Below are 26,420 nucleotides of genomic sequence, written 5' to 3'. Positions count from 1 at the left end.
TGGAAAGTTTTCGAGAGTCTCGGAATGGCTTTCCAAGGCATCCAAAAACTCCGGAATTGTATTTGTGGATTTTTTTTATAAAGGACCGTCATGAGATGACCACCCTAGTGGAAAAAAAAGGAGGGAATGCTTCCCTCCTTCCACTCTTGGGGCGCCACCTCTCCTTCGTCCACCTACTTAGAGGGTGCTTGGATCCAAGGGACTATTTTTAGTCTGACTAAAAATAGTCTCTTTTAGAGGCTAAAGTTCCAAGCACCCCTGACTAAAGAGAGGCTAGCACTAGTCTTGAGGCTAAAATTTTTTAGTCATAGGAAACCTACTAAAATATGTATTAGCCCTCTCTCTCCTCATTTAATTCCTCTCCTTTAACACATGCCAGTTCTGAATTGGAGAGTTTGGAGGATAATAAATGCTCAATAACTTGATTTTAGTCTCTTTAGTATTTGGATCCAAGCATGGGTGAGGCTAGCAAGTTTTAGTCCTACTACTTTTAGTCATGGGACTAAAACGTATCCAATCACCCTTTTAGACAGACCAATCCAAAAGAAAGGGATGTCTCGTGGTCTAATTGGCTCTTAATTAGACACACTCTATTCTCGTCTAATTGGTCTAATAGAAATAGACTCCTACTTAGATGAGAAGCACCACTAGGCTTTCTTTCTCTAGTTTCGCGACAGTTATTCTTTTTGGACATCGAAACTCTTCCGAACTACTACCTCCGTCCTGGTTTATAGGTCCTCTTTATAGTTTGTGCCAATTTTTGACTAGAGATTTAGCTAACAAAATGCTAATGCATGTCAAAAAAATTATCTCATTGGATTCGTATTTGAACATAGTTTTCAAAAATATAATGTTTAATGACATGCGTGAACATTTTGTTCGTTTAACCTATGGTCAAAATTTGGCACGAAATACAATAGAACCAATAAACCTGGACGGAGGTAGTACTACTACTACTACCATGGAATGTGTGGATACCTCGGAGGGGTCGTCTACTTTGACTCTCGTCTCGGAGAACGTTCTCGCGGCTGGGAGGCATAACCCAGCTGCGGGAATTGGCAGGAATCTCCACGCCGCACCGACTCGTCACTGCTTCCGCCATCGCTCGCTGGTGAGTATGATCGTTACCTCCATCTTCATAGTGTTACTGAGTGTGATCACGTGGTATCATTTTTTTGTGCAGCGTGTTCCCCTAAATATTTTTTATTTAACAGATCTCGCGAGATTTGGTCGGCGTTTGTCTTCGATAGATCAATTTTTTCTTCAACGAAAAACAAAGTTCAACAGTCAAGACACACATGCCCATGCACATTTGCTGCTGCTGCGGCGGTGCCTCGGGCACGGCGAAGCCCCACCCCACCCCGGAAACCCGCGCGCAAGTGGACAAAAGTCTGGTCAAACCGCCAACCAACCAATGAATTTCGTTCTGGGCGCACGCGGAATTCGAACTCCTCCGCCCGGCCCGCATTTAAAAACTTTTAAATCCGTTCCAACCCTCCTTCTCAATCAATCAGAAGAAAAAAAAAGAGCTCTCTCAGCTCAGCGGCGAGAGAGACACTGCCACTCCCCTTCCTCGCTCCCTCCGCTCCTCACCCCAGCCGCCGCCGCAGCCCCGGCGAGCCCCCCGCGCCCCCCGCCGCCCGCCCGCACGCCGGGGCGCCCACGGGCTCCCAGCCGCGCGCGCCACAGCTCCGGGGCTCGGATCTCGCCCCGTCCCGCCGCGGCACAAGGCCAGGCCGCCGGATTCGCTCCCCCGCCCGATTCGCCGCCGCCCGGGCCGCCTCACCACTTCTCCCTGGCCTCGACGCACCGGGAATCCCGCATTCGGCCAGGTACCGACGGATCTGCTCCCCCGCATCCTCTTCTTCCCCGCCCCCGGATTTCCCGCTCAGATTCGCTTCTCCCTACCCCCAGATGGACGCGGAGGACGCGCTGGGGTTCCGGGAGGACGACGCCATCCGCTTCATCTTCGGCGAGGACGTCGCGTCCAGGGCCGACGACGACTCCGCCGCCGGTGCGAGTGCGTTCGACAGGTCGCTCATGGAGCTCCGCGTCTTCCAGGAGGTCTTCTCCAGGGCGCCGGGGCAGAAGGGGGCCGCCGGGCTCGCGGGGAGGCCGCACTTCGGGGTGGCCGAGACCTCGCTGCTCCCCGGCGCCCACTTCGCCGCGCAGCGGCCCGCGGATGCGCCCCGGGCCCATGCGGGCCTCAGCCTCAAGGTCCAGCCGCCCCCGCCGTTCCGCGGCGAGCACATTGTGTCCGCCCCGGTGCACGCCGGAGCGGGCCTTGGCACGGAGGCACATGCGCATGCTCCCCGGCAGCAGAGCATTGTTACTACAACGGAGGGCAGAGTGGATCTCGGTGCCAGCAATGGAGGGCATGCGCATTGTTACAATGAGCAACAACGCGGCACTGCTGTCCAGGAGCATGCACATTGTTACAACAATGGCCAACACGGGACCGCTGCCCAGGAGGAGCATGCACATCGTCACGCCGAGCAGAATGGGGGGATCGATGGGCTGGCTCTCGAGCTGGATGCCGTGCTGCAGGGTTTCTTAGGGTACTGGCCAGGTGGAGGCATGGCTGGGAGCTGTAACCAGCAGCAAGTGTTTGGTGCAGCTGCTGTCAGTATCGGTAACACCGTTGACATGCGCATGCAAGCGATGGCTGAAGACAACAACATTGCTGCTGGGATGTGTGAGGCAGTCAGGTTTGCTGGCAGCAGCAGCACAAGTGGGGTCGATGATCCCATGCCGTCCTACATGGACGCGCTGGCAGAGTTCTCACAGTTCCAGGCTGATCCTTCTCTTGCCGACCCGTTTTTGTATCAGTGGCTACAAGATCAGCAGCCGTTCCCGAGCGATGCCTCATGCTTAAGTTATGACCAAGGACAAATCGTTGACAATAGCCAAGCGCTGTACACATGTAGCCCGGCAGATTTATCTGACAGAGGTGCCATAGAATACCCACACTTCAGCAAGCCAGCCTATGATGCCGCAGCGCCACCTCGCCTCTCCCATGATTATATTGGATCTGGGCAGTTTCTTGAACTTGACCACCTTCCTGAGAAGGGTACGCCCGAAGCAAATACTAGTTCACTAGATGATGTTGATGTTCCTCAGTCCAGCAGTCTACAGTCTGTACCACCTGTTGCTTGTACCAAGAGGACTTTAGGCAGGGATCTTCCTGATCAGTTGGAAGCGCATGCGCAATGCCTTTTCAAGGATGCTGGCTGGACCATCAAGCCACGGAAAAGGAATGACAGGGCTAAGATGGCATCCTATTTCACAGCACCACACAGGGAAGTGGTCCTCAGCTCACTAACTCAGGCCTGGAAGTTTTGTGGGAACAAATTATATGAAGCTTCTCCCGGTTCACAGAGGGGTAAGCATCCGATGGAGTGGTCAGACGTTGATAAGTTTTGGAAGGACCTCACAGATACTATGGAGTATATCCAGAAGGTACTTGTGAATCAACAAAGCGCACTCACACTTCTTGAACGGTGGGAGCTTTTGGATCCTTTCGTTGCTGTCGTGTTCATCGGTAGGAAAATTACTGCTCTGCAACAGGGTAGTACTGTCAGAGCTGTTGATAGTTCAATCATTGTTCTTGATGACAACAAGAATATGCCCTCGGAAAGTAAAAGGAAACAGAAAGCCAGTGACCCTTTAACCGCCCGCAAGGTTCAGCCCACTCCTGTGATCACGGGATCTGATTGTGGAGCACGAGCAATTGAGAGCTGCAGCAGGAGCCAGGCTGTACCGAGCTGTCATGATTTGGAAGGTGTCCAGAACAGGGATATTAACCTGAAAAATGGCTACACACAAGGTCAGAATTGCGGGGCAATTGACCGAAATGAGAATCACATTAATCAGAGCACTGAAACCCAGCAATTTTACTCAGGAGCAGCGCTCATCAATAATTCCGTGAAAAAAGCAAGGAAGAAGCCCAAAATGACATCGGATGTTGATGCAAATGGATTAGATGGGTTGTACGCTCAAATATTTATGCAGCACTCTATGGGGAGTGTATTTAACCAAGACAGCAACGTAGCGATGCTTGATTTTTCTAATCCAGGAATCATTAACCTCCCTGGAAAACATGGTATTTATTCTTCTGTTGGCACAGTGAAAAAGCATTTGAAAGCTGAATCCAGACCGTTAAAGCTAAATGGAAACAGCCAAAGCGACAAACTTGGCATGCTGTTGCCTCCAGAGAGCAAGCAAATGAGCATGCTAAATCGTGAGGGTACTGTTAAAGAACCTTTGGAGCATACAACCTCAGGACCTGGTTCTGATGCAAGGGAGTCAGGTTCCAATGAAACCGCCCCTATAGAGTTGGTCCAGAAGAAGTTACCTTCAGAGAGCAACCAAATGATTGTGTTAAGAGGTGAGGGTACTGTTAAAGAACCTACGGAGCATACAATCTCTGAACCTTATTCTAATGCAAGGGAGTCAGGTTCCAATGAAACTGTTCCTACAGAAATGGTCCAGAAGAAGTTGCCTTCAGTGAGCAACCAGACGAGTATGTTAAGAGGTGAAGGTATTGTTAACGAACCTATGGCGCATACAATCTCTGAACCTGATTCTAGTGCAAGGGAGTCAGGTGCCAATGAAACTGTTCCTATAGAAATGGTCCAGAAGAAGTTGCCTTCAGAGAGCAAGCAGAGTATGTTAAGAGGTGAGGGCACTGCTATGGAACATAAACGCCTTAAAAGCTCTGAACCTGATTCAAATGCAAGGGAGTCAGGTGCCAGTGAGATCGCCCCTGTAGAAATGGTCTACCAGAAGTTGCCTTCAGGGAGCAAGAAGAGCATGTTAAGAGGTGAGGGTACTGTTAAAGGACCTACAGAGCATACAATCTCAAAACCTGATTCTAATGCAAGGGAGTTGAGTGCCAATGGGACTGTCCCTTCAGAAATGGTCCACAAGAAGTTGCCGTCATTGAAGGAATCATCTCCTAGAACTCCCCCCAAGGACCCCCCTAAGGTTTCAGTCGACAATGCTGTTCCTGTTGAGTTATCCCTTGAGTCTAATGCTGCTCCCCTGAAAACTGATTTATCTCATGACTCACAAATCTGCAAGACGATCGCTGCTAAAAGGAAACCTCAAGGTTGTGATAAACATATCAAGAAAAGACCTCTTGAGTTGCGTATCCACGACGATGACCTTTTGATCACAGCTATTGTAAAAAACAGGGACGTCGACTCCTACAACAAATTTGCTGCAAGCTCAGATTTTTCGGTTGCAAAGTACAAAAAGCTTAAAGGCCAAAAGAGGGCTACCAAACTGCTTGGAAAAGGGGGGACAAACCTATTGGGTGGGAAGAGAATAAGTTTGGCACGGAAAACTGTGCTCTGCTGGTTGATTGCAACTGGCTTTCTGACCGTAAAAGATGTTATCCAGTATCGGAATCTGAAGAGCAACGAAGTCATGAAGGATGGGAAGGTCACCTGGGAAGGCATTCTTTGCAAATGTTGCGCAAAAACCTTATCTGTATCAGACTTCAAGGCTCATGCTGGTTGTTGTCTGCCCAAGTCCTCATTAGGCCTCTTTCTGCAGTCTGGCAAGTCGTATACTCTATGCCAGTTGGAGGCTTGGTCTGCCGAATTGATGAGCAGGAGAAGTGATGCATGTGGTAGGAAAGTCGAGGCGATGGATGAAAATGACGATACATGTGGTTTCTGTGGAGATGGCGGTGAATTACTTTGCTGTGACAATTGCCCATCAACATATCATGAAGCTTGCTTGTCTGCCCAGGTATCTCCAGCTTCACTTTGCTGTTTATGCATTACTCAGATATGTTTTAAGCTTTCAATGAAGATGTTACAGTCCATTATTGTTGTGCTGTTTAATTCCAGAAAATGTGTCTGCAGCAATTAGGAATTTTGAATTGACCACTTATATGATGAAGTTTGTTTGACAATTTATTTACTAGCTTTTACATTCGCAGGAGCTTCCAGAAGGCAGTTGGTACTGCCATAATTGCTCATGCCGGAAATGTGGGACTCCAGTTAGTGAAAATGAGGTTCCGTCATCCTCAGATATCTTGAAATGTCTGCAGTGTGGAGATGCATGTAATGATTATGATCCCTCCTCTTTTGCCTCGTCATTTGCATTATTTCTACTCTCTTATGTACCTTTGAGTTGGATGTGTACTTTTCCAGTATAATACATCTTGCTGGATATAATTCATGCCTTTGTTTTATAGAACCTTTTCCCTTTCTTTTGATCCAAGTCCCTGCTTGGTGGTAGTTTAGCTCCTAACAGAAATGGTCTTAGTTTTAGTTCTCACAGAAGCTACTTTATTTTGGATTCATCTTCTCTTTCTCATCATAAATGAGGCTTGGGCCTCCAAGAAGACCCTCTCTAGCTGCACCATGTTTGTCAAGGCTTAATTTTTTGTAGCTTTAGCTGAAGCTGAGGTCACTGGGCCATCATTCATCTCATATAACTTAGCCAGTATTCACGCTGCATGTAATTTATCATCTATTTTTTATCCTGAGCTTCAACTTGATATTCTCTTGTTTCTCACTGGCAGACCATGACACGTGCATTAATCATGAGATGCTGCCCTGTGATGATAAAAGATCTAACACATGGTTTTGTGGGAGATACTGTAAGGAGGTAATATTTAGTTTTATCTTTGTCTACAAGATGCTAAGCCATGCAAGACCTATGACTATCACACGCTTGTAGAAGTTATGGTTTATTTTTCTGGTCCTGCATTTTTTAGAGACATAATGCACATACATCTGTTCATTTCTTGTTAAGTTGTTATATTGTTCTTGAGACTGATTCACCGACAGAAACTAGTACATCTTGCATTGCTTATTTTGTATGCTTGTAATGTGTTAGATCTTAGATGTCAATAATGTGGTTATTGAGGATCAGATAATTGCCATTTCATGCAACTGTTGTTAGTTTCGCTTGTGCACCCGACAAACCAGGAGCTTCTGTTTCAGACATTCTGTTTAACCCCCTTCATTTTTTTTCTGAAAGCATTTCTCTGCATTGTAACAGATATTCCTTGGACTGCATAGTCATGTTGGTATAGAGAATATTATTGACAATGGGCTTTCATGGACCCTATTGAAGTGCTGCAGTGATGGTCGGAAGCTACATTCTGCCCGGAAGATAGCCCATATGACGGAATGTAATACAAAATTGGCAGTGGCTCTTACTTTACTGGAGGAATGTTTCATTCGTATGGTTGATCCTCGAACTGGTGTAGACATGATACCACATGTGTTGTACAATAAGGGGTAAGTTTCATATTTACTTTCTGGTCATTATCCTCTGCACCATTGATTTATCTCAGATAATATTTGCGTTGCTTTATAATTTTTCTAGCATCTTATTGAGGAATCTATTCTATTGAAATCTTCCAATTGATCGTTGGCTGTAACTAAAGTCTGACAAAGCAAAAACTTATTTTTTTAACTTAAAACTTAGTCACCACATATTTCCTGAATTTACGTCTTCCTTTTTATGCATCTTCTCTTAAAGATTTAAGTGTGTCAAAAAACTTACAGTTTATAATGGAAGACTGTTGGTTGGTACCACCCAGTGCTTTGAAGTACAAATAAATACAGTCGACTTCTTCATATTATTGTACTCCCTCTGATCCATATTAATTGTCGCTGATTTAGTACAACTAAGTACTAAATCAGCGACATTTAATGTTGATTGTTTAGTACTCCCTCCGTTTTTCTTTAGTGTGCGCATAAGGCCATGCCCGCATACCAAGGAGAGGCTCGCTGGTTTTTTCCTTGACTGTTTTGCCCATGCGCCTGTAGAGATCAGAAGCTGGCCGCTATTAACCTGTATGCAGCCGATTGGGCCTTCTCAACCGTCTCCTTATTTTATTCCCTGCATGCGTGCACTGAACCTATCACTCTGCATGCGAGTAATTATGAACCGTTGCATGCGAAGTGAAAAGCAGGGGCACGAGTGGAAACTATGGCTGAACCACTGGAACGCGCAGAGTATTGAGGGAAAAAACGAGAAAAGTTATACGCAGACTAATTAGGATCGGAGGGAGTACAACTAAGTACTAAATCAGCGACAATAAATATAGATTGGAGGGAGTAGAAATTTTGTGTACTATGAACAATGGATCTTTTTGGAACTGCCATTTTTGGATCTTGTGAGTTCTTGTGAAGTGCTAATAACAAATTATAGTACTCCCTCCATCCCAAAAGTTAGTACAAAGTTGAGTCACTTATTTTGGGACGGAGGGAGTATGTTTTTTGCATCAATGTATATGATTATACGTTAAGTTTCTTCTTATACTGAAATTTGGACCTGCACTAAGACCTGTGACCCATTGATGTGACTGCAGATGTGTTAGGATACATACCCTAATTTTGGTATTTTTGTCCGACGTTAATTTCTAGTTTCTAGTTATATATTTTCGCACAATTATTTTGCACCAAGCATGCTCCAGTACTTGCCACATTAACATTTTACCCAAACAATTTCGACACCTACTAACATGGGGCACATCTCATCAGATCAAACTTTGCGCGCTTAGATTATCAGGGATTCTACACTGTAATCCTGGAGAAAGGTGATGAGATTCTGTGTGTAGCATCTATCAGGTATCATACTTGGTTGTTCAAAACTTTCTCTAGGCAGTACGTCATTCTTTTCTTTCTGAAGTATGTTTATGCTTTTGCCATTGGCTGCTGTCATAGTTGCTCTATAAATTATCTTTAAGAGCAACATGCATGACTAACATATGGACCCTTCAATGGGTCGATGGCCTAGAGGCGCACCAGTTATCCACAGTTCTTATCCAGTCTGTACATCGTTGTTGTAAACTATGCAGTAACGTATTCTGCCCATGGCTATGTTTATGTCTGGAGTTGAAGCTTGAGATATTTTCTGAAGAACACTTGTACATCCATGCTTCTTCTCTTCTTATTTGTTAAATGTTGTTAACCAATGGTAGTGCAAACTTTTCATAATGGAATTTCTAGCATGCAAACCTAACTTGGTAATTCAGGGAATTCCTAAGATCTCTTCATTCTGTGCAATTGTTACAGTTTCAATTGGTAGGACAGGCGTTAACATAGGTTAATTTTCTACACAACTAATATTTTCTAATTTTCAACTCATATAGCAGACTTTCCAGAAAGGTGAAAATATGTTGGAAATTAATTTGTGAACGGCTAATCATACATTGTCAGTTCTTTCCTTCATCTGCAACGCCATGTTTACTGTTCCCTTTACTATCTTCTGTGCAGGTTACATGGGACCAAAGCAGCCGAACTGCCTTTCATTGCTACTTGTCTGGATTATCGCCGTAAAGGGATGTGCCGAAGGCTGCTGGATATCATTGAAAAGGTATGTTCACTAGGATTTCAATTGTATTATTGATTTTAGGATGTGGTATTCTTCCTTCAAAATAATTGCGCTGTCCAGTCAGTCATCATGTTATAGTCAATCTTATTTGCATGCTTCCATATCTCGATTTGACCATGTGGATTTCATTTCTTTCTATAATAGATGCTGAGATCGTTCCACGTTGAGATGTTGGTCCTTTCTGCCATCCCAGAGCTGGTTAATACATGGGTCTCGGGATTTGGTTTCAAACCTATCAAGGATGATGAGAGGAAACAACTTCGTAACGTTAATTTGATGTTATTTCCCGGGACATCCCTGCTAACCAAAAGATTGGATGGAAATATAACTACAAAACCAGGTTAATTGTCTTATCCTACTACTGCCATCAGCCATGTTTGTGCTTACATCGTTTCATTTGGACTTTGTATCCTGCAGTTCTTCCTTCTGTCCTTGCACCTATAATAATCCTCAAATTAATGTGACTATGCAGAAAAGGAAGAAGACACATATAATGTTTCTGGATTAACTAATGGGAAATGTTTGCCTAATGGGAAAGCAAATGAGCATCTTGAACTCCGTGACCTTGAACTGCCAGAGGAGTTGAATAATGAGGTTACAATGAATGGTTCTTTGAGAACACTAAAACGTGAATTTAGTCCTGCAGCATGGTTCAATTCCACTAAGGTTTGCTTCATCAGCAATATGAGGCTTTTAAGATTTTATTGATGTGGAAAAACAGACTACTTTTTGTTTGCCAAACATTGTGACTTTCAAGTGCCATAGCTAACTTTTATATAAAGAAACATCTCTAGCTGATCAAAACAAGCATGCCGTAATTCGATTGCAGTGTCAAATTTCAAAATGGTTTATTGAACTTTAGTGCTGTCTCCCACTCTCCCACAAGGAAAACATTCCAGGGAAATGCTGAGGCTGAGGTTCTTGCCTGTGTAGCCTGAAGAATGATTTGTCTGTTCATTTTTATTCTACCTGTTGTCCTGCGATATGCATAAGCTTGTGCATTCGTGGTGCTGACTGTTTTTCATTGTACAACTCATAGTGGCCCAAAATATAGTAGTTTGCACTCAGTACACACAAACAAACAGACCATTCGAAGCGCATATACATGACAATCCACTTTCATTGATAATAATAAATTAATGATCAAATCCTAATGCTTTGCAGCTACAAGCACATCTATACTTTTATTTTGTCCTCATATTTTGTTGAAGGTATGCTATCATAACCAAACATCATGTTCTGCAGCTAGCTGTTGGTGAAGTGTGATTTCTTGCAAAATACGACATCCGGACTCTATCCTAGGTCAATCAGCGTTAGCCAACTTTGTCTTGCTGGTCTACGGCTGAATAATTATATTGAAGCTTGCTGCTGTGGTCATGCAACTATTTCCAGGTATGATCTAAGGGCTTGTCTGCCCTTTTACAACAGAGCATTTTGGCTAATCCTTGTTACGTTTGGCAGTTTGGGTAATACATGGAAATAGTTTTCTACCGGGTTGTATCTTAGATGACAAGCAAAAAATGGTGAATTATGAATAGAATAACATTTTTTCTGTTCTTTAAATAATTGTTTTCTACCCGAAGGCATTAAACTCTGCACCTGTATGGGTTCTTTTTGAAAATCACCTTTTCTTATTATATATTTGAAAAATCATGGAATACGTAGTCTTGTCAGTTTGAAAGGTTTGGCTGTAAGCATTCTAAAATGACAAGTACAAAAGATGGGAGCACTAATTGTAGATCTATAATGTGCTGTTATTACTATGTTTCTACTTTTTGTCTTGGCGTTATTTGTATGCTCTGCAGTTCCAATGCTGTGCCGTTGATGTTCATGCACATAATGACCAGGCAACAAGACATGGTCATCAGAGCTGAGCTTTGTGTTATCGGACCAGAGGATATGGTCATCCATTAGTGTTTACGACCAAGAAACCACAACATGCAAAGCCAGTGTTTCTGGAGCTGCTTGTCTGAGAGTTCCAGAAACTTGGAGGACTCCAGTACCCGAGCTGAGGCAACCTGGGCATTTGAAGCACAAGAAAGATGAGGTCAGTGGTCTGAGAACTGGAGACCCTTGGCCCTCCCAGACAGGAGGTCACCTAAGCTCTTTGCTCGGGCACAAAAGGGCTACCGTGGAGACAGTTTATAGAGCTGTCTAACACTTGGGAGGCATAAATGCAAGCAGTTTGCAGAAGCCATCTGAGATGTTCCAGTTGGAGGCATCAGCAAGAAGGTGCCGCAGGGACCAGAGTAGATTATCATGAAAGTTTTGTGCACTATTTTGCAAAGAAGATAGCTAAACGGAACCCTGGCAAACCAACCGTTGCTCTCGGGTCCGCGGGCGCACACGCACTGAACTGACCTTATGGCATCCTCTCAAGTAAGCTCCCTGTCCGAGGCATCCTGAATGATCAACTGTTATTTCTGTTGAATGGTCAACGTTTTGTTGGGTTACGGATCAATTTTCAAATTTGAGAACTATTACACTCAGCAATCTACACTTGACATTCAACTCGACAGTTGTAGTTTCACTGATTGCTTACCAACACGTTCTGTTGCTTGGTTTGTGGGCATTGCCAGAACTGACCTTCTTATTTGATATTGATCTGCATCAGGACTCGTGGGAGTGGGACTATCTGAGGCAATGTTGGCGAACCGGGTAGCATCCCTTTATCAGATGCAAACTGGGGCAATTGCACTACAACCAACAGTTCTGTCGAGAGTCCCTCCGTCCTCTTCACCGGTGCAGTTCATGTTGGAATTCGTGCTTGTTCTGCAGGTACCGTGCATGTATAGTCGGTGAACAAAACCAAGTTAAGCGCACACTTGGACAGGGGCACGGCTTAGTAAATGTGTATGGATCAATCTATTTGTAGTATTAGCAAATGTGCAGTTGTTCCTTACTGTACACAATGCAACAAGTAGACATTTCTCTGAGTACACAGTAAGTTGTTGGTGCAAGAAGGAAAAAAGAAACAAATCTCAAAGCTAAGTGAAAAAGTAATAGGTAGATGCTTGTACTCTCCCCGTTCGGATTTAGTCATCCTGACGTTGTTTTTGCGAAAACCCCCCCGATCTATTTCCGACCGAACCCGCGGTCCTAGCGCTCACTCTCTTCTCCGGCTGGCCGCCGCGGTTCGCTCGGTGCTCTTCTCTGGCTCGCCGCCGCGCTCCCCCCTCCCCCCACCTTCTATCGCGTCGCTGCGCTCTCCTCCCCCACCTTCGGTGGCCTCGCCGCGCTCCTCTCCTCCATCCCGCGGCGAACTTCCAAAAAGCTTGGACCTTTGAGTTCAAGCCAGCGACGGATTCCGTCGATGCGAGGCCGAAGGCGCCAGATCCAGACCACCACTAACACGATGCCGGCGACTGGACGCCGGCGAGCTGCTGTCGTCCACCACGACGCGACGGTGGCGAGTTGGCACTGTCAGGGACGGACCTGCGGGCAGGAGGAGAGGAAGGCAACACCTATCACCGCCGCCAAGCTCCTGGCACCGGTGGCCGCGAGCTTCAGGGGAGACCTCCTTCCCTGCATCCTCCTCTGCCGAGGCAGCCGGCGAGGCGCCCCTGCTCTGTCAGCTGGTGAGACATTTTAATAATGCAACATATACAGTTTGGATGCAACAGCAAAACTGAATTGTTTGATACTCCGACAGTGGATTAGGCATTCAGGACTTAATTGGCTGCTCCAACCAAACAATAACCATAATCATTTCAAAGGTGTGCAGCTGTGCAGTTCTACCAGGATCATTTCAAAGGTCTGTTTATCGCACTTTCCCTCTATTTTGTTCTTCTTATTTTTTGGTTTAGCATTCTCAGCGGTGCTTGTTGCTCCTCGGAGCAGTTTGGATGCAACAACCAAGTTCTGAATTCCAACAACAAAACTGACGATTGGCTGTCATGGTTCTGTAGAAACTAAAACAGAGGCTAAAGAGCCAGGAGTACATAACACAATGATCTCTCTGTATTCTGCTCCCAGTGGTAAATCAGTAATAGAAGTCGCTGTATTTAACATAGTGCGTTAAGTTCAGGTCCAATCAACGGTACTGCTCTAGTGTTCTGCATATTTCTGGTCCAGCAACACTAACAGTTTCTTATGTGGTTATAAATATTGTACTGGGATCACACCTAGGAATTCAGTAAAATGGTTCAATTTTTTTTTTACTGTAAACGCATATTTCTGGTCAAAAACACTAACAATTTCAGATCCGGTTCTACGTATGGTACTGGAATTAGCATTAGGAATTCAAGATAAACTGGTATGGAGGTTAAAATGTTCTACAATAAAGAATTTAACATTATTGATTAATGATGTTTGCTGCATACCCTGAGAGTCTCTAGTTCCTGGTTCAACAAGAGCTGGCGCTGAAGGGCCTGGTTTTGTACAGTGCAAGCAAAGCATGTCAACAATCCCTTTAACTATTGTTCGTCAGGGAGCTCATGCATGTTGTTTATTTTTGTTTTTCTTCTCTTTCAATGGTGTTATCTTCTTTCTTTTGGAGAGGGTTTATACAATGTTATCTTGCTTCAGAGAGACACTGGCAAGACTCACCACACTTGCAGAGACACCATATCTTGATTCAGTGAGACACTTGCAACTCACTGCACAAACTTGACAACTCACTGGTCATTCCTAGCACCACCCAGAGTACTAGCTGATCCCAAGTACTCCCCTGCTTGGAGTAAAGAAGAGCTGCTCTTTTTCTGCTGCTTGGAGGCTGCTAGTGCTCTGTTATTGCTGCTTGAAGGCTCCTGGTTCTCTTTTCCTGCTGCTTGGAGGCTATTGGTACTCGAAGGGTGTTTTTGCCGCTTGAAGGAGGTGGCTGCTCTTTTCCTGCTACTCGGAGGCTGCTCGTGCTCTTTTCCTGTTGCTTGAAGGCTGTTGCTGCTCCTTTCCTGCTTCTTGGAGACTGTTGGTACTCTTTTCCTGCTGCTTGAAGGCTCGTGATTCTTTTTTCCTGCTGCTTGGAGGCTGCTGGTATTCAAAGGGTGTTTCTGCTTCCTGGAGGCTGCTGCGGCTCTTTTCTTGCTGCTTCTGCTCTTTTTCTGCTGCTAAGATTGCTTTTGCCTCTTCTATAAAGGCTATGGTCTGTTCAACTAGCTCACGATCGATAGATAGAGTTATAGGAAGCCATCCTTCTGCCTGACGGCGTTCCTTTCTCATGTGAGGGATCGAGTAGTTTATCGCTCCTTTGTTTCTCATTACCTCTCGGATGCATGACTGCAGCGTCACGAAGCTTCTAGCTAGCTTATCAACCAGGCAATTTCGATATTCCTCCTCCACACCTTCTATCAGTTCCCTGATGCTTTGAGGTGCTCTGCTATCGGTGTGGGTCTGGAGAGACCTAAATATGCATTGATCAAGAATGTTCATGTCAGGACTGTTTGGAGGCTGTTGAAGCAACTTAATATCCAAATCAGTCTGTTCTACGACTTGTCGGAAAACCGGGTCATCGGGAAGAATATATGGTGTGGCATTATCTTGTTGGATATAAATTGTCCGTCCTTCATCTTCGTCCAACCAGCGCTCTTGGATCGCAGGAATAAGTTTCTCACACATGTAATACCTCATTACATCTGGTGTGAATTTCAATGATTTGAGCTCGAGCGTCCCTTTATCTCTATTTTCACTTGTTCTTTGAGCAGGAGACTCTGTGACAAAAGCCCAAATGCCGAGCTTTCCATCAAACGTGACCTTACCACCTTCGCCGTATCTTGGTTTAGCCACGGCAGCGAGAAACATAACCTTGGCGATGCTATCCTTATGATGCAAGGTGCGTAAGGGGTCGGGTTCTTCGGGAAACAAATAGTAGTTGTTCACCTCCCCAATCATGTTGAACCACTTTTCGTCCATATAGGCTATGTTGTCTAATTCCCGTGTCGCAGACCAATAATCTTCACACATAGCCAAGCACCATTTCAATCTCTTTACAATGTTGGATATGTTTAAGTGGGGCCTCACCTTATTACTGTGATGCCTCAAATGACCCCACTCGAACCTTGAGTGTAAGGTTGTGCAGCTTACGCCCAATGCCTTTAACAGACCTCGCAATGTTCTCCTTCTGTTCAATGGGATTGTCACCACCCTCGACAGATCCAAATCTTTCCGCTTGCGGCCAACTCTGCCTGGCTTTTGATTTGAGACATCAACTTTCTCCCCTTGTTCAATCCGTTTAAGAGCTCTTTCCCATATTCTCTCAACAGTTCTTACGGTTGTATCGAGTAGGCTAGCAATGACCTCCTTGTATTTTTTCAGAACTTGTCCATTTTGGGTCTTGATCACCGTGAGTCCAAAATAAATACCATATCTCTCCTCATTTGTGAGTTCTCTGCCTTCCCCATGAATTGGTTTCTGTACAGCACTTGCTTCCTCATGAATTGTTTCCTCTACACCACTTGCTTCTTCATGAATTGGTTCCTCTACACCACTTGCTTCTTCCCCTGTCAAATAAGGAGCAAAAGATAAGTCATCTAGCTATTGCAAATAACAGGAGTAGATCATGAAAATGAAAATAAAAATGCAAAAGTTTTGGAGGTAGTACCTGTTGCTTCATTATTGACTGGTTCTTCATTGTTGTATCGTTGTTGACTGTTGTGTTCTTCCTGTTGATCTGCAGGTTCTGAGGCATCATCTTGTTGAGGACTCATGTTGAGATCAATCCCAAACATCATTGCGGCGGTGGAGCACTTGCTCAGGTATCTGTTCATCAGAGAGCAATGGTCCAGAAATTAGTGAAACAGAAGATACATGGTCCAGAAATGAGGCGAGAACAATATTCCTCCAATTCAGACTTATCTACTATCAGGACATAAATGTAGTCATGTACCCATCCATATGGAAATACTAAAGCCACAACTTAAGCAGAAGGGAGCTTCAATGTATCATACCAATAGATGGGTCGCAGCCTGAGAAACCTCATGAGGATAATATCTTTAGATTAAATCAAGGCAATCAGTTGCATGGCAAAGTCGTGCAGGAGAACAAAATGCAGGCATACATTCATTAAATAAGAAAAAAGAACAGATCATCAATTGATTACATGCACCTGAAAACCCTGCATAGTTTGAGTATCGGTTTGGGCAAGAAGATTTCTATGACAACATTTGGTTCAAACATTTGATGCTATTCAGTTTTAAGTTAAAACAGAAGGTAACTCAGAAAACCACTCAACGCTCATGACTTAAATTCAGATACCGCTCCTATCTGCGTATTACTGTTAACTGTTTCCAGCGTGCCTAACACATCTTGGAAGTGTCTTGGATCTTTTTTTTTTTCAAAATTCAGCAATCAGTAGTACTCCTCTCTACGCTCACAGGGAGTAGATTCCTCTAGTCGGAAGTGTCTGAATATGTTTAATAAGCTGACAACAGTGTGCATGCGCAATTTACTCGCCTGATGCTGCTTTAAAATCTGGTGTGAAGTTCAAAAAAACCTTAAAAATCTGATGTTGACCAGATTAATATGTCACCGGCTTGCTGTATTCAGGTCTAAAAATGGAAGCACTGACTATATTCAGGTCTCTGCATATTCAGGCAAGAACACTTTCTATGAGAACTTTCTCTGATTATGAACACTTTCTGTGAACACTTTCTAGGTGTGCTTGCATTTTTAGTCAACAAAACCTTTTCTTGCTTCATTCGTTATGTGTGCATCACATCAGATTAATATCAAACTACTTTCTCTGATTCAATTTCAGACAGAAACAAAATTTCAGAGCAGGGAGCAGCAGAAGCAACCTGCAACTTCTTTAGAGAAGAACTCGAAGGCACGTACTCCACCGGCTGCAGGGGAGAAGCAGAAGCACGAGCTCGACCGGCTCCAGAAGCACGAGCACCGCCGTTTTTTGTTCACCGGAGAAGCTACCGTGACGAGCTTCAGCGGCGGCAAGCGGAGGACCACGACGGCCGGGCCAACCAGCAAGGAAACGAGTGGGGAATTGAGAGGGGACGGCGTAGCTCTCGGCGCGGCGGAGCTCGGACTGGCTCGGGGAGGACTGAGGTCGCCCGTCGGCGTCGAGCTCGTGGGGGCAGCGGCGGTCGTGGTGGGAGGAGATGGCTTCGATTCCATTGATCCACGGCCGGAGGCAGCGGAGAAGCTTCAGGAGATTCTTGGGGGATAAGGATCGGGATCAGGCCGGCGGCCGATTTTTCACGCGCGAGCCGCGCACGCCTGTCGTGGTCTATTTTGATACAATTTGAAGATGCGAGGGGGGTTTCTTGTAAATGTTCCATAGTTCAAATTTTAAAACCCTCGCGACGACTAAATCCGAACGGAGGGAGTAGATAATACCGGAGTTCGTTTATTCATTCTACATGGAAGAAAAGCTTTTTTTAGAAAAGGAGGATGACCCCCGGCCTCTGCATCTGGAAGATGCATACGGCCACTTTATTGATTATTCACGAGGACCATACAAAGTATTACACCAATGTGCCTGAATCCACCATCTTGGCAACATATGCCACTACTCCTATCCAATATGATGAAGGGGAGCTAGCCGGGCCACTACCCAGACCACTCACGTAATCCTAACATCAAAAACCGGAAGCCGAAACACATTCGGAAGCCCCAGCCGAGCCACATACCGGGTCTGGGGCATAATCCGGCCAGACGCACTCGTGTGTCGTCGCCGCCATCTTCCACAGGTCCGTCTTCAGATCAAATTGAGGCATCTACCATGTCTGGCCACTCCGCCATTGACGCCACCATGACGCCAAACAGCAACCTCCTCCTGCGCGAGTCCATCTCCGTGCATCGGACGTCGAGCCTCCACAGCGCCATGCCGCCGACATCCGCCGCCATCAATGTGTGAGATGGAGCACCGCTCCACCATCCCCCCAGCCAACGCTTACTCCAAAACGGCGCCCCCAGGAGAACCTGGACGCGTCGGAGGAAAAGCGGAGGCTTGGACGAAGAAGGGCACGCCGTCGGCAGCTGTCACCGACCCCAAACAGCGCCCGCCACCACCCAGCCCTCAAGGCGGCGCCTTCAAGAAGGTCACGGCGCCAAAGACGCCGCCGCCGCCCACCGGAGTTAGGTTTTCACCCGAAGAAAAGCTAATCAATCAGCAAACGATAATACAACGAGTCAACGACAACTGAAAGAAGCACCACGCTCCACAGTTGACACATCAAGGGCTTAGCTCAGACCGGGGATATCTCATCGTTTGACTCGGACGGGGGGCTCCGTGGTTCATCAAGGGGCGCCTCAAGAGAGCCAGAGCCAGGCGGGGGTAGCGGTACACTCCTGGTAGGTTGCAGATCGATCTCTGTCGTGACCGTGAGGTTACCAGCAGCATCTCTAGTGTATCAGGTCTGCCACGCAGCTTCCAAGCAAGCTTGTATGCTGCTTGCAGTGTTTTGTTACGGCGAATATGCCCTCCTTTTGTTCTATCAAATATTTCCAACCAACTGTATGATGGCATCGTTAGGAAGTTGATCAAATCCTTGGAGCCAGACCTCAACCCCCATCCAAGCCGCAATTTTGCATTTTTGGCTCGTCCTACTACCAACACACAAGTCAATCAGGTTTCGTTGCCCCATAGAGCACGACCACCACCATCTCGACCCATCCCTCTTCGGAAAGATGAATCGGCGCGATTGAACGGGCAAGCAAACCCCACATGCGCCTTTCATGCACTAGTATCGCGCTTGGCCATCTCGAGAACATGACCCTTAGAGTTGATACCATCTCCAACGTAACAGCCCCACCTAACAAAACATATGTGATGATAACGTCTACTCTACTCTGCTGTACTGATCACCAGCTGACAAGCCCGACCTATGAAATAGCACAAAAGCAACGGCGGTGAACACGGGAGAAATGACGCGAATGCAGATGCCATACCATGTTTGGATCACGTCGGCCTTGCTGTACACGACATCGTGCATCAGGCTGAGTTGCATCTCCACCACCTTGTATAGCTCATCCACAGGGACGACATCATCGTTGCTGTTCAGGTGTAGCACTATGTTGTTCAAAGGACCTTGGAATAGATCCTTGGAAACATCCATTAAAGCAACTCTAGCAAACCCCGCATTTTGCCGAACTGTAAACTGTGTTTGCAGGTCGCATGGGGGCGCTTATACAGGCTGAAAAATGCGGCGGCATAACAGAAACGCAAACAAACCCGTAATATTTAAAAAAAGTTGTTTCGCGTGAGAAATTTAAGCAGCAGCTCGCTGGAGCTCGCTCGCTCGCATAGATGGTTCTTCTTCGCATAATAAGTTCGTACACTCCACTTACATACATATTAAAGGTCAGAGATGCTAGACAGGGCCTACGTTACCGCACCACTACAAAATTGAGCTCACCGAAGCTCCTGCGGTAGCTGCCCACCGGCGGCGATCAGTTGGAGTCGGAGTCGAACTCGATGTAGAGCTTCGCCTGCTTCGCCTTCATCACGCGCAGGTCAGCCTCCTTCGATGCGTGCGCCTGCGATGCCGTGACACCCGTCTCGAGGAAGAGCCGCTCGTACTCGAGATCGCGCCGGATGCGCTCTTCCATCTCCTCCTGCTCCCTCGCCGACCGCTCGAGGAGCTCCTCCTGCCCCGGGGGGAGGTAGTCCTCAGGCCCGATGACGCCTCGGCGCGGCGGCGCATCGGGCACGGCCTCCTCCGACTCCCTCTTCACCGCCTCCTCCGGCTCCCTCTTCACCGGAACGAGCCGCGAGCTCGATGCGCCCGCGGATGAGCACCCCGTGGACCAGTGGCCGGATGAGCTCCCAGCGGACCAGTTGCCGGAGGAGGCGTGGCGGCGACGGGCGAGTTTGAGATCGAAGTCCTCGAGCTTGCGGCGGTTGAAGGCCGGCGGCGGCCGGGTAGCGCGGTTGAGCCACCGACGCGCCCCCCCGCTTGCGCGCAACATCAGATCTGGCGCGGCGGCGGCGCTCCGCCTCATCCCCCGAGTCGTCCATGGCGGTCCAAGGCTCGCCGGCGGCGACAAATCGAGCGGCGCGGTGGGGAATTGGGGGCAAACACGGCTGCGGGGGGATAGGGTTTCGACCCGCATCTGCCCCGCAAACCCGCACTTATACTGACTCAGGGGTAGCGTGCGCGGGCTGCGGCTAAAATATTTACAGGCCGGACACCAATGCGGGCTCTGGTCTGGCCAGAAAAATGACCGAGTCCGTATAATCGCCGGAATTATGCGGGTTTGCGCCGGATGCAGGGTCTGCTAGAGTTGCTCTTAGGAGGTGGGCTACCGCAGCAGGCCCTCTGTGTCCCGCCAATCCTTAGGAGGTCTGGTTAAAGAAGAACGAGTGATCATCTCCAAGGAGCGATACTCGTTGCCCGATGCTCCATTGTTGGCACGCTTTAGAGCATACACCCTCTCCCCGTACCTGACAAGGCCCAACACGAACATGAGGGCAGATGCATTCCGAAGCATGCATGGCATGCCGCATGGATGCCAACGACTGTGGACTCGTAGAGAACGTAGGTTGTCGCGGCGAGCACCTGCAGGTGCCGGAGTCACAACCGGTTGTCCTCTATAGCGTAGGCAGTTATGTTATCCTGGCCGCCAAGGTGCGGCAGTAGGAATGGTCCCCAAAACGCCATCAACTCGTGATTGTCTGACCTACTTGTCACGGACAAATGGCCGAGGGTGTATGTCACTCTCGAGTCGGCCAACATTTATATATTGACCAAATCACGGCCCTTGAGCAACTTCAACGCGCCGCCCCAAACGGAAGCGCGCTTTGTCCATTTTTCGTCTGTTTGGGTCGGTCGTTCCCTCGTCATTCGCCCCGTTTTGCGTTTGGGTTGGTCTTACGCGCCGACCCATTTCATGTCCGCACACAAATTTTAAAAAGGCATGCGGCCATAAATCATGCCAACGGCCATGCATGCAATCGCCCAGAGTTCGTGCCGGCGCCATGCCAGCGGCCGGTACACATGCCAACACACAAAAAGGGGCGTGAGTTCAACCACGCCATCTCGGCCGTGGTCATGCCAGTACACTGCCGACATACAAAAAAAAGGATAGCGCTCTCCATCATAGGTCACTTGTCATTGAACTAGAGCATGTCGGCCTGCATCTTCTAGAACCATGGTCTCTTCCTCAGCGACACCATGCTCAAGTCCACCTTCGTGATCTCCAACCCCCGTCATCATGGTAGCAAGCGTCACTTCTTTTGCCTTGGTCTTGATCTGTAACAGGACTCATGGGACTGACTATGCATGGACTGGTTAGCATTCCGTCCAGTCCCTTCCTCTTCGCGGGTACCAATGACAAAAAAGACAAAACAAAGTTAATCACATTTTGATCGGGCACGGCATGAAATCAGGGCTATCCAAATTCGAAAGGCTGTTTTTACTTCACTGAATCCGGATACATTCTTGTGCTAATAGGACGCACTCTAATATACGCTTCATCGATAGGGCAATAGTATTCTTGTGCTAATAGGACGCACTCTAATATACGCTTCATCGATAGGGCAATAGTGTTGATGTAGATGCCCTCCATGATCGAATCCACCTCCGGCAGGATGCCTGAAAAGGCCCCAAGATGGGACCTTGCGGAAACATAGGCTTGCGGCGGCGGAAAAGTATTTTGGTGGACGCTTGTGTTGGTTTGGGAATATTTCTGAATTTATAGGCCAAGAATTAGGGTTGGAGGAGCTCTGAGGGGCCCACAAGCCCTCAGGGCGCACCCCCCCTAGGGCGCGCCCCTGAGGCTTGTGGCCGCCTCGGGACTCCTCTGACTTCATCTCCAAGTCACATGTGTGTCTTCTGGTCCAAAAAAATGATCGTAAAGTTTATTCCGTTTGGACTCCCTTTGATATTCTTTTTCTGTAAAACTCAAAAACAAGAAGAAAAAAGAGAAACTGGCACTGGGCTCTGGGTTAATAAGTTAGTCCCAAAAATAATATAAAATAACATAATAATGCATATGAAACATCGAAAACAGATAATATAATAGCATGGAACAATCAAAAATTATAGATACGTTGGAGACGTATCATGCATAATAATGCTTTATGAAGTAATTCTAATGCCTTTTCTCTTATAATATGCAAGGTTTACACAAAGGGGAGAATGCCGACAACTGGAATTCTGGATCTGAAAAAGCTACGTCAGAGTTACCTATTCTGGACCTTAAATTTATTTTTGGTGTTTCCTCATCCCTCAACCATCCGAGTCCATATATTTTCTTGGACTTATTGCTTCCTGTCTGCAAGTTTGCCTATATCTGGAATTTATTTTTGCTGAAAAGGGGTCAGCCACGCCTCATTTTACTGAAAATGAGGCAACAAAGCCAAAACCTGTTCACAACGCTCGGGCCACGCCAAAGTAGCCGAGCCAGAAGTTTAAACCCCACAAGAAGCCTCAATAGGCTGGGGAAATCAAACAACACAGTGCAAAAAGGAAGCGAAAGCAACATGCTACATGCTAGCTATTAGCATCAGCATTTTTCTACCTGTAATGAGCCCTCATGATGAAGCTTTTTGCATGTTTCTGGATCATCCTGTAAGATACTTTTTGGATCTTATAAGCTACTATATTTGGAAAAGCAAGGCTTTTATTTTTCAGCAAGCAACTGGACAGTTTGTAGTTGAGTTGCTCAAAATGTCAGGTTCAAATGCCCGAATTTTGGGAGCATTCACCTCGCACAAGAAAACTCTCAGTTTTGCCGTCAAGGTTTGGAAGAGACAACACTGTTAAATTCCCCAATTTTTGTTAATCTGTTTGACTTCCTGGAATAACACCGTAATCTGTCAGTAGATGAGGATCTTCTTCGCGTATCGCATTGATGCCTGCCAGTGCCTCGCCGCTTCCATTAAATGACAAGGTGTCTATTGGAAGCAACATGGCAAATGCAAGGAGGTGAACGCTCTTGCCTTGTAGCAGTGTCGTAACAATATGATTCGCGCCCTCAACATCGACAACGAGGTGGTCTTCGAGCATGAGGCCAAGATGGCGGCTCTCCTATGATTCTACTCTTGAGTTCTTGGGCCGACCCAGGGAGCCCGTCTGGCATTTCGACCTCGACGCTTTGTACTACTAAGGCTGCTCGTGTTGACATGCTAGCTTTGGTGGCCCATTTTGATCTTGCTGAGATAGAGGTTGTGGTGAACCTACTGGATCAGTCCAGCGCTCCTAACCCCAACGGGCTTGGCCCAATCTATTATAAGGTGGCCTGGAGTACAGTGGCTGGCGGCCCGCAACAGGCCAATCTTACGCCCTGCTCACTGCGGGACATAGTCGGGGCTTCGATAGCGGTCAAACCCAAGGGCGGGAGATGGGTTGGCCCACTTTTTGCATTTTATTTTTCTTTCTTTATTTTCTATCTTGTATTTTTGTTTATTAATTTTTCTGTTTCTTTTTAGTATTAGTTTTTAATTATTTTTCAAGTTCATTTGTTTTAAACAATCATGTTTATCAAAATAAATGTTTGGAAATTTGCAAAATATTGGTGTTTTTCATAAATTGTTCAAAACTTCAGGCACTCTTCCAGTTTTTCCAAATTTGTTCACAAATTCGAAAAAATATTTTCATTTTTGAATTTTTTTAGGTATTTTCAAAAGAACATTCACAATTTCAAAAAATGTTCTAGTTTTAAATTTTTGTCCCACAAACTAAAAAATTGTTCGCAATTTTTAAATAAGACTGGAATTTTTGTATATTCTAGAAGTACAAAAATATTATTGTTTTATTTATCCATAAATTCATAGTTGTTGGCATTTTCGTAAAATGATTGGGATTTTTCAAATAAAATCGTGTTTTGCAATTTTTTCTAAATTTTGAAAAATGTGCTGATTCCAAAAATTTCTGATAAATATAAACATTCATGTTTTGAATATTCGGGAATTTCATCTTATATATTTTTTAATATTAAAAGAAAAAGGCTACAGGAAAAAAATCACTATAATGGACCGAACCCGTGGTGCAGTGTGCATGGTTCTAATTGGCCGGCGAACTCCGTCTTTCATGTGTGTCGCGTCGCTAGTTGTCGCCATGCGCGGTATATAGGAGGTCACCCTGAAACACCTCTTTGGAAAAATAAGATTTTTTTTTAAAAGTGTACGCTTTCGTTAATAATTTGTGATATTTCATGAACACATTGTATATATATCTAGCCTGAACTATGGTGTCATAACTATTTTTTTCTGAGTTATAGTTCATGATTATGTGTGTGATCATGGTTAGATATATAAAATGTTTATTTAAAAATAATAATTAGTTTAGTTAGATTTGTTTTGGTTCCACATTTCATTTCACTTCAAGTCATTAAAATCAACATGACAAATATTCTACGCAATTCTAATGATCTGAAAAAAATCCCACATGCAACCTTTTTTTCAACATCAGAGTGAAGTTTGCCTGTTAACTTAATTGCTGATCTTGACAAGATAAGTCTTATTATTAATGTAATCTATAAAGCAATGTTCCATCTAACAAAACATATGTGATAACAACACCTGATTTTCTTATACCGGTGATCGTATGGTGGAAAGGCTGACATTTGTAATGTCAGAAACGAAATGACGGTAAACACCAGATAAATGATGTCAGTAAAATGTAGGCTCCAAAGTGAATACATATTAAATATTTATACTAATTTTCTATACTTACTTATAATTATTTACTAAATTTTAATGAAGTGTTATTTAAGCTACCTGTGTAATATTATACGTTTTTCAAAAAATCGCATGCATTGTGCTAAATATGAACCCTATATACTATGATGGAAATTACATTACCTTTTTCTCTCTTTTTTTGCCTTAAAATACATATTGGAACCAAATCCCATAAATGTGAGAAAAAAAGTAAACATAAAATTGCATGCGTTCAAGGATAATTTGTGATACTCCATTAAGACAGTGTATATATCTCTGTGTATCCTGAAATATCTTGGTAGAACTCTTTAAAGTGTATTGTCTCATAAATATACTAACAGAGGTTTCTAGTTCATGATTATGTGTATGTGAATAACAAATGTTTACAAGGTGCTTGTCAGTGAATCATTGGCATGATGTTTTACCTAGTTATGTGGTCAAATTTCTCTCGCATGTTCGGATGGTTCAACAGTCCATCAGTAAATGTATACACACCATATTTGGAATTTAAATTGACTCACTCACATTTGTGGCTCATGCCCACTATATCACTAGGTCGAGTTGCATCTCCACCATGTGCAACGATGACACTCTTGTCGTCATGGTGTACCGGGCAGGCTACTGCCGGCACGCTTCAATGCCAACACCCTCTTCCCGTACATGACAACCACATCATTAACATGAGGACGTTAGCCTTCTGGAGCAGGGCCTATAGGCGTCGAAGATGGACTCATATATGACATATGCAACCGACAAGTTGCTGCAGCAAGAGCTGGTTGCCCTCAACGTAGGTGAATGAGCTGCAGTAGCAAGAATGCCGCATGAGGGGTGGCTAAAAGCAGGAAGGATGTACTGCTGCAGTGCAGGCAATATTCCCCATTTAAACATGGTTAATTAAAACTATTGTTGATTTCCCAAGTTTTGTATTTTTCAACTCTGAATACACAAATTTCCCTTTACTATCTTCTGTGCAGGTTACACTAGACCATGAAAGCGCACGTTGTCGCGCCCTCCCATTTGTATGAAAAATAGACGGGAATTACCGTTAATAAATTCTTCCTCTGTAAAGAAATATATTAGATCATGATCTAAACGGTCTTATATTTCTTTACACAGGGAGATTGGAATTTCCATTAACAAATGAAGATGCATAACATAATAATTAAAATTTACAAACTTACTGGTATAAATTTGTCAGCAATAAAATCGGGAATTCTAATCATTTTTTGAAACCAAAGATACACATGTGTAGAACATAGCTCTATCAACAAATTTCTGAATGATTGACACAAAATCAGCAAAGTTTGGGACCCGATTGTGGTGATCAGATCCACTTCGAAATAAAAATATGTACTTTGATAGTTTTCATAAATATAGACAACAATGTAATAACAATGAAAGCAATAGTATATATTATACTGATTATTAACACGGTGCTATTATCCCATAGAACATCTAACTACACCAGCTCAATAAGAAAGTTATAAGTTCATAAGCTTTT

General features: G+C 45.2%; 2 protein-coding genes across 2 annotated transcripts; one reads left to right on the top strand and one right to left on the bottom strand.

Annotated features, from left to right (window-relative positions):
* Window positions 1–1,531: 1,531 nt before the first annotated feature.
* LOC123047599 (uncharacterized) lies at window positions 1,532–12,375 on the top strand. Its single transcript, XM_044471190.1, has 12 exons — window positions 1,532–1,832; window positions 1,915–5,757; window positions 5,951–6,074; window positions 6,539–6,624; window positions 7,021–7,262; window positions 8,514–8,600; window positions 9,249–9,348; window positions 9,511–9,706; window positions 9,839–10,032; window positions 10,612–10,758; window positions 11,214–11,745; window positions 11,981–12,375. The coding sequence occupies exons 2-10, from the start codon at window positions 1,915–1,917 to the stop codon at window positions 10,630–10,632; spliced, it is 4,893 nt and encodes a 1,630-aa protein (XP_044327125.1). The 5' UTR covers window positions 1,532–1,832; the 3' UTR covers window positions 10,633–10,758; window positions 11,214–11,745; window positions 11,981–12,375.
* Window positions 12,376–13,678: 1,303 nt separating this feature from the next.
* Window positions 13,679–17,432, bottom strand: LOC123042982 (uncharacterized). The gene is made up of 3 exons (XM_044465314.1): window positions 17,100–17,432; window positions 15,905–16,062; window positions 13,679–15,803 (listed from the first exon to the last, which is right to left on the bottom strand). The coding sequence occupies exons 2-3, from the start codon at window positions 16,032–16,034 to the stop codon at window positions 14,200–14,202; spliced, it is 1,734 nt and encodes a 577-aa protein (XP_044321249.1). The 5' UTR covers window positions 16,035–16,062; window positions 17,100–17,432; the 3' UTR covers window positions 13,679–14,199.
* Window positions 17,433–26,420: the final 8,988 nt, after the last annotated feature.

The sequence above is a fragment of the Triticum aestivum genome, chromosome 2B, assembly GCF_018294505.1.
Source record: "Triticum aestivum cultivar Chinese Spring chromosome 2B, IWGSC CS RefSeq v2.1, whole genome shotgun sequence".
NCBI classification, from domain to species: Eukaryota; Viridiplantae; Streptophyta; class Magnoliopsida; order Poales; family Poaceae; genus Triticum; species Triticum aestivum.
This window is presented reverse-complemented; position numbering and strand designations above follow the sequence as displayed.

Bases quoted from the DNA above. Each gene is read 5' to 3' on its own strand.
- LOC123047599 (XM_044471190.1), top strand. From the start codon at position 1,915: ATGGACGCGGAGGACGCGCTGGGGTTCCGGGAGGACGACGCCATCCGC. The intron at 5,758-5,950 runs GTATCTCCAGCT...TTACATTCGCAG, and splicing joins AAGCTTGCTTGTCTGCCCAG to GAGCTTCCAGAAGGCAGTTG. The intron at 7,263-8,513 runs GTAAGTTTCATA...ACATCTCATCAG, and splicing joins CATGTGTTGTACAATAAGGG to ATCAAACTTTGCGCGCTTAG.
- LOC123042982 (XM_044465314.1), bottom strand. From the start codon at position 16,034: ATGATGTTTGGGATTGATCTCAACATGAGTCCTCAACAAGATGATGCC. The intron at 15,804-15,904 runs GTACTACCTCCA...CTTATTTGACAG, and splicing joins AGTCAATAATGAAGCAACAG to GGGAAGAAGCAAGTGGTGTA.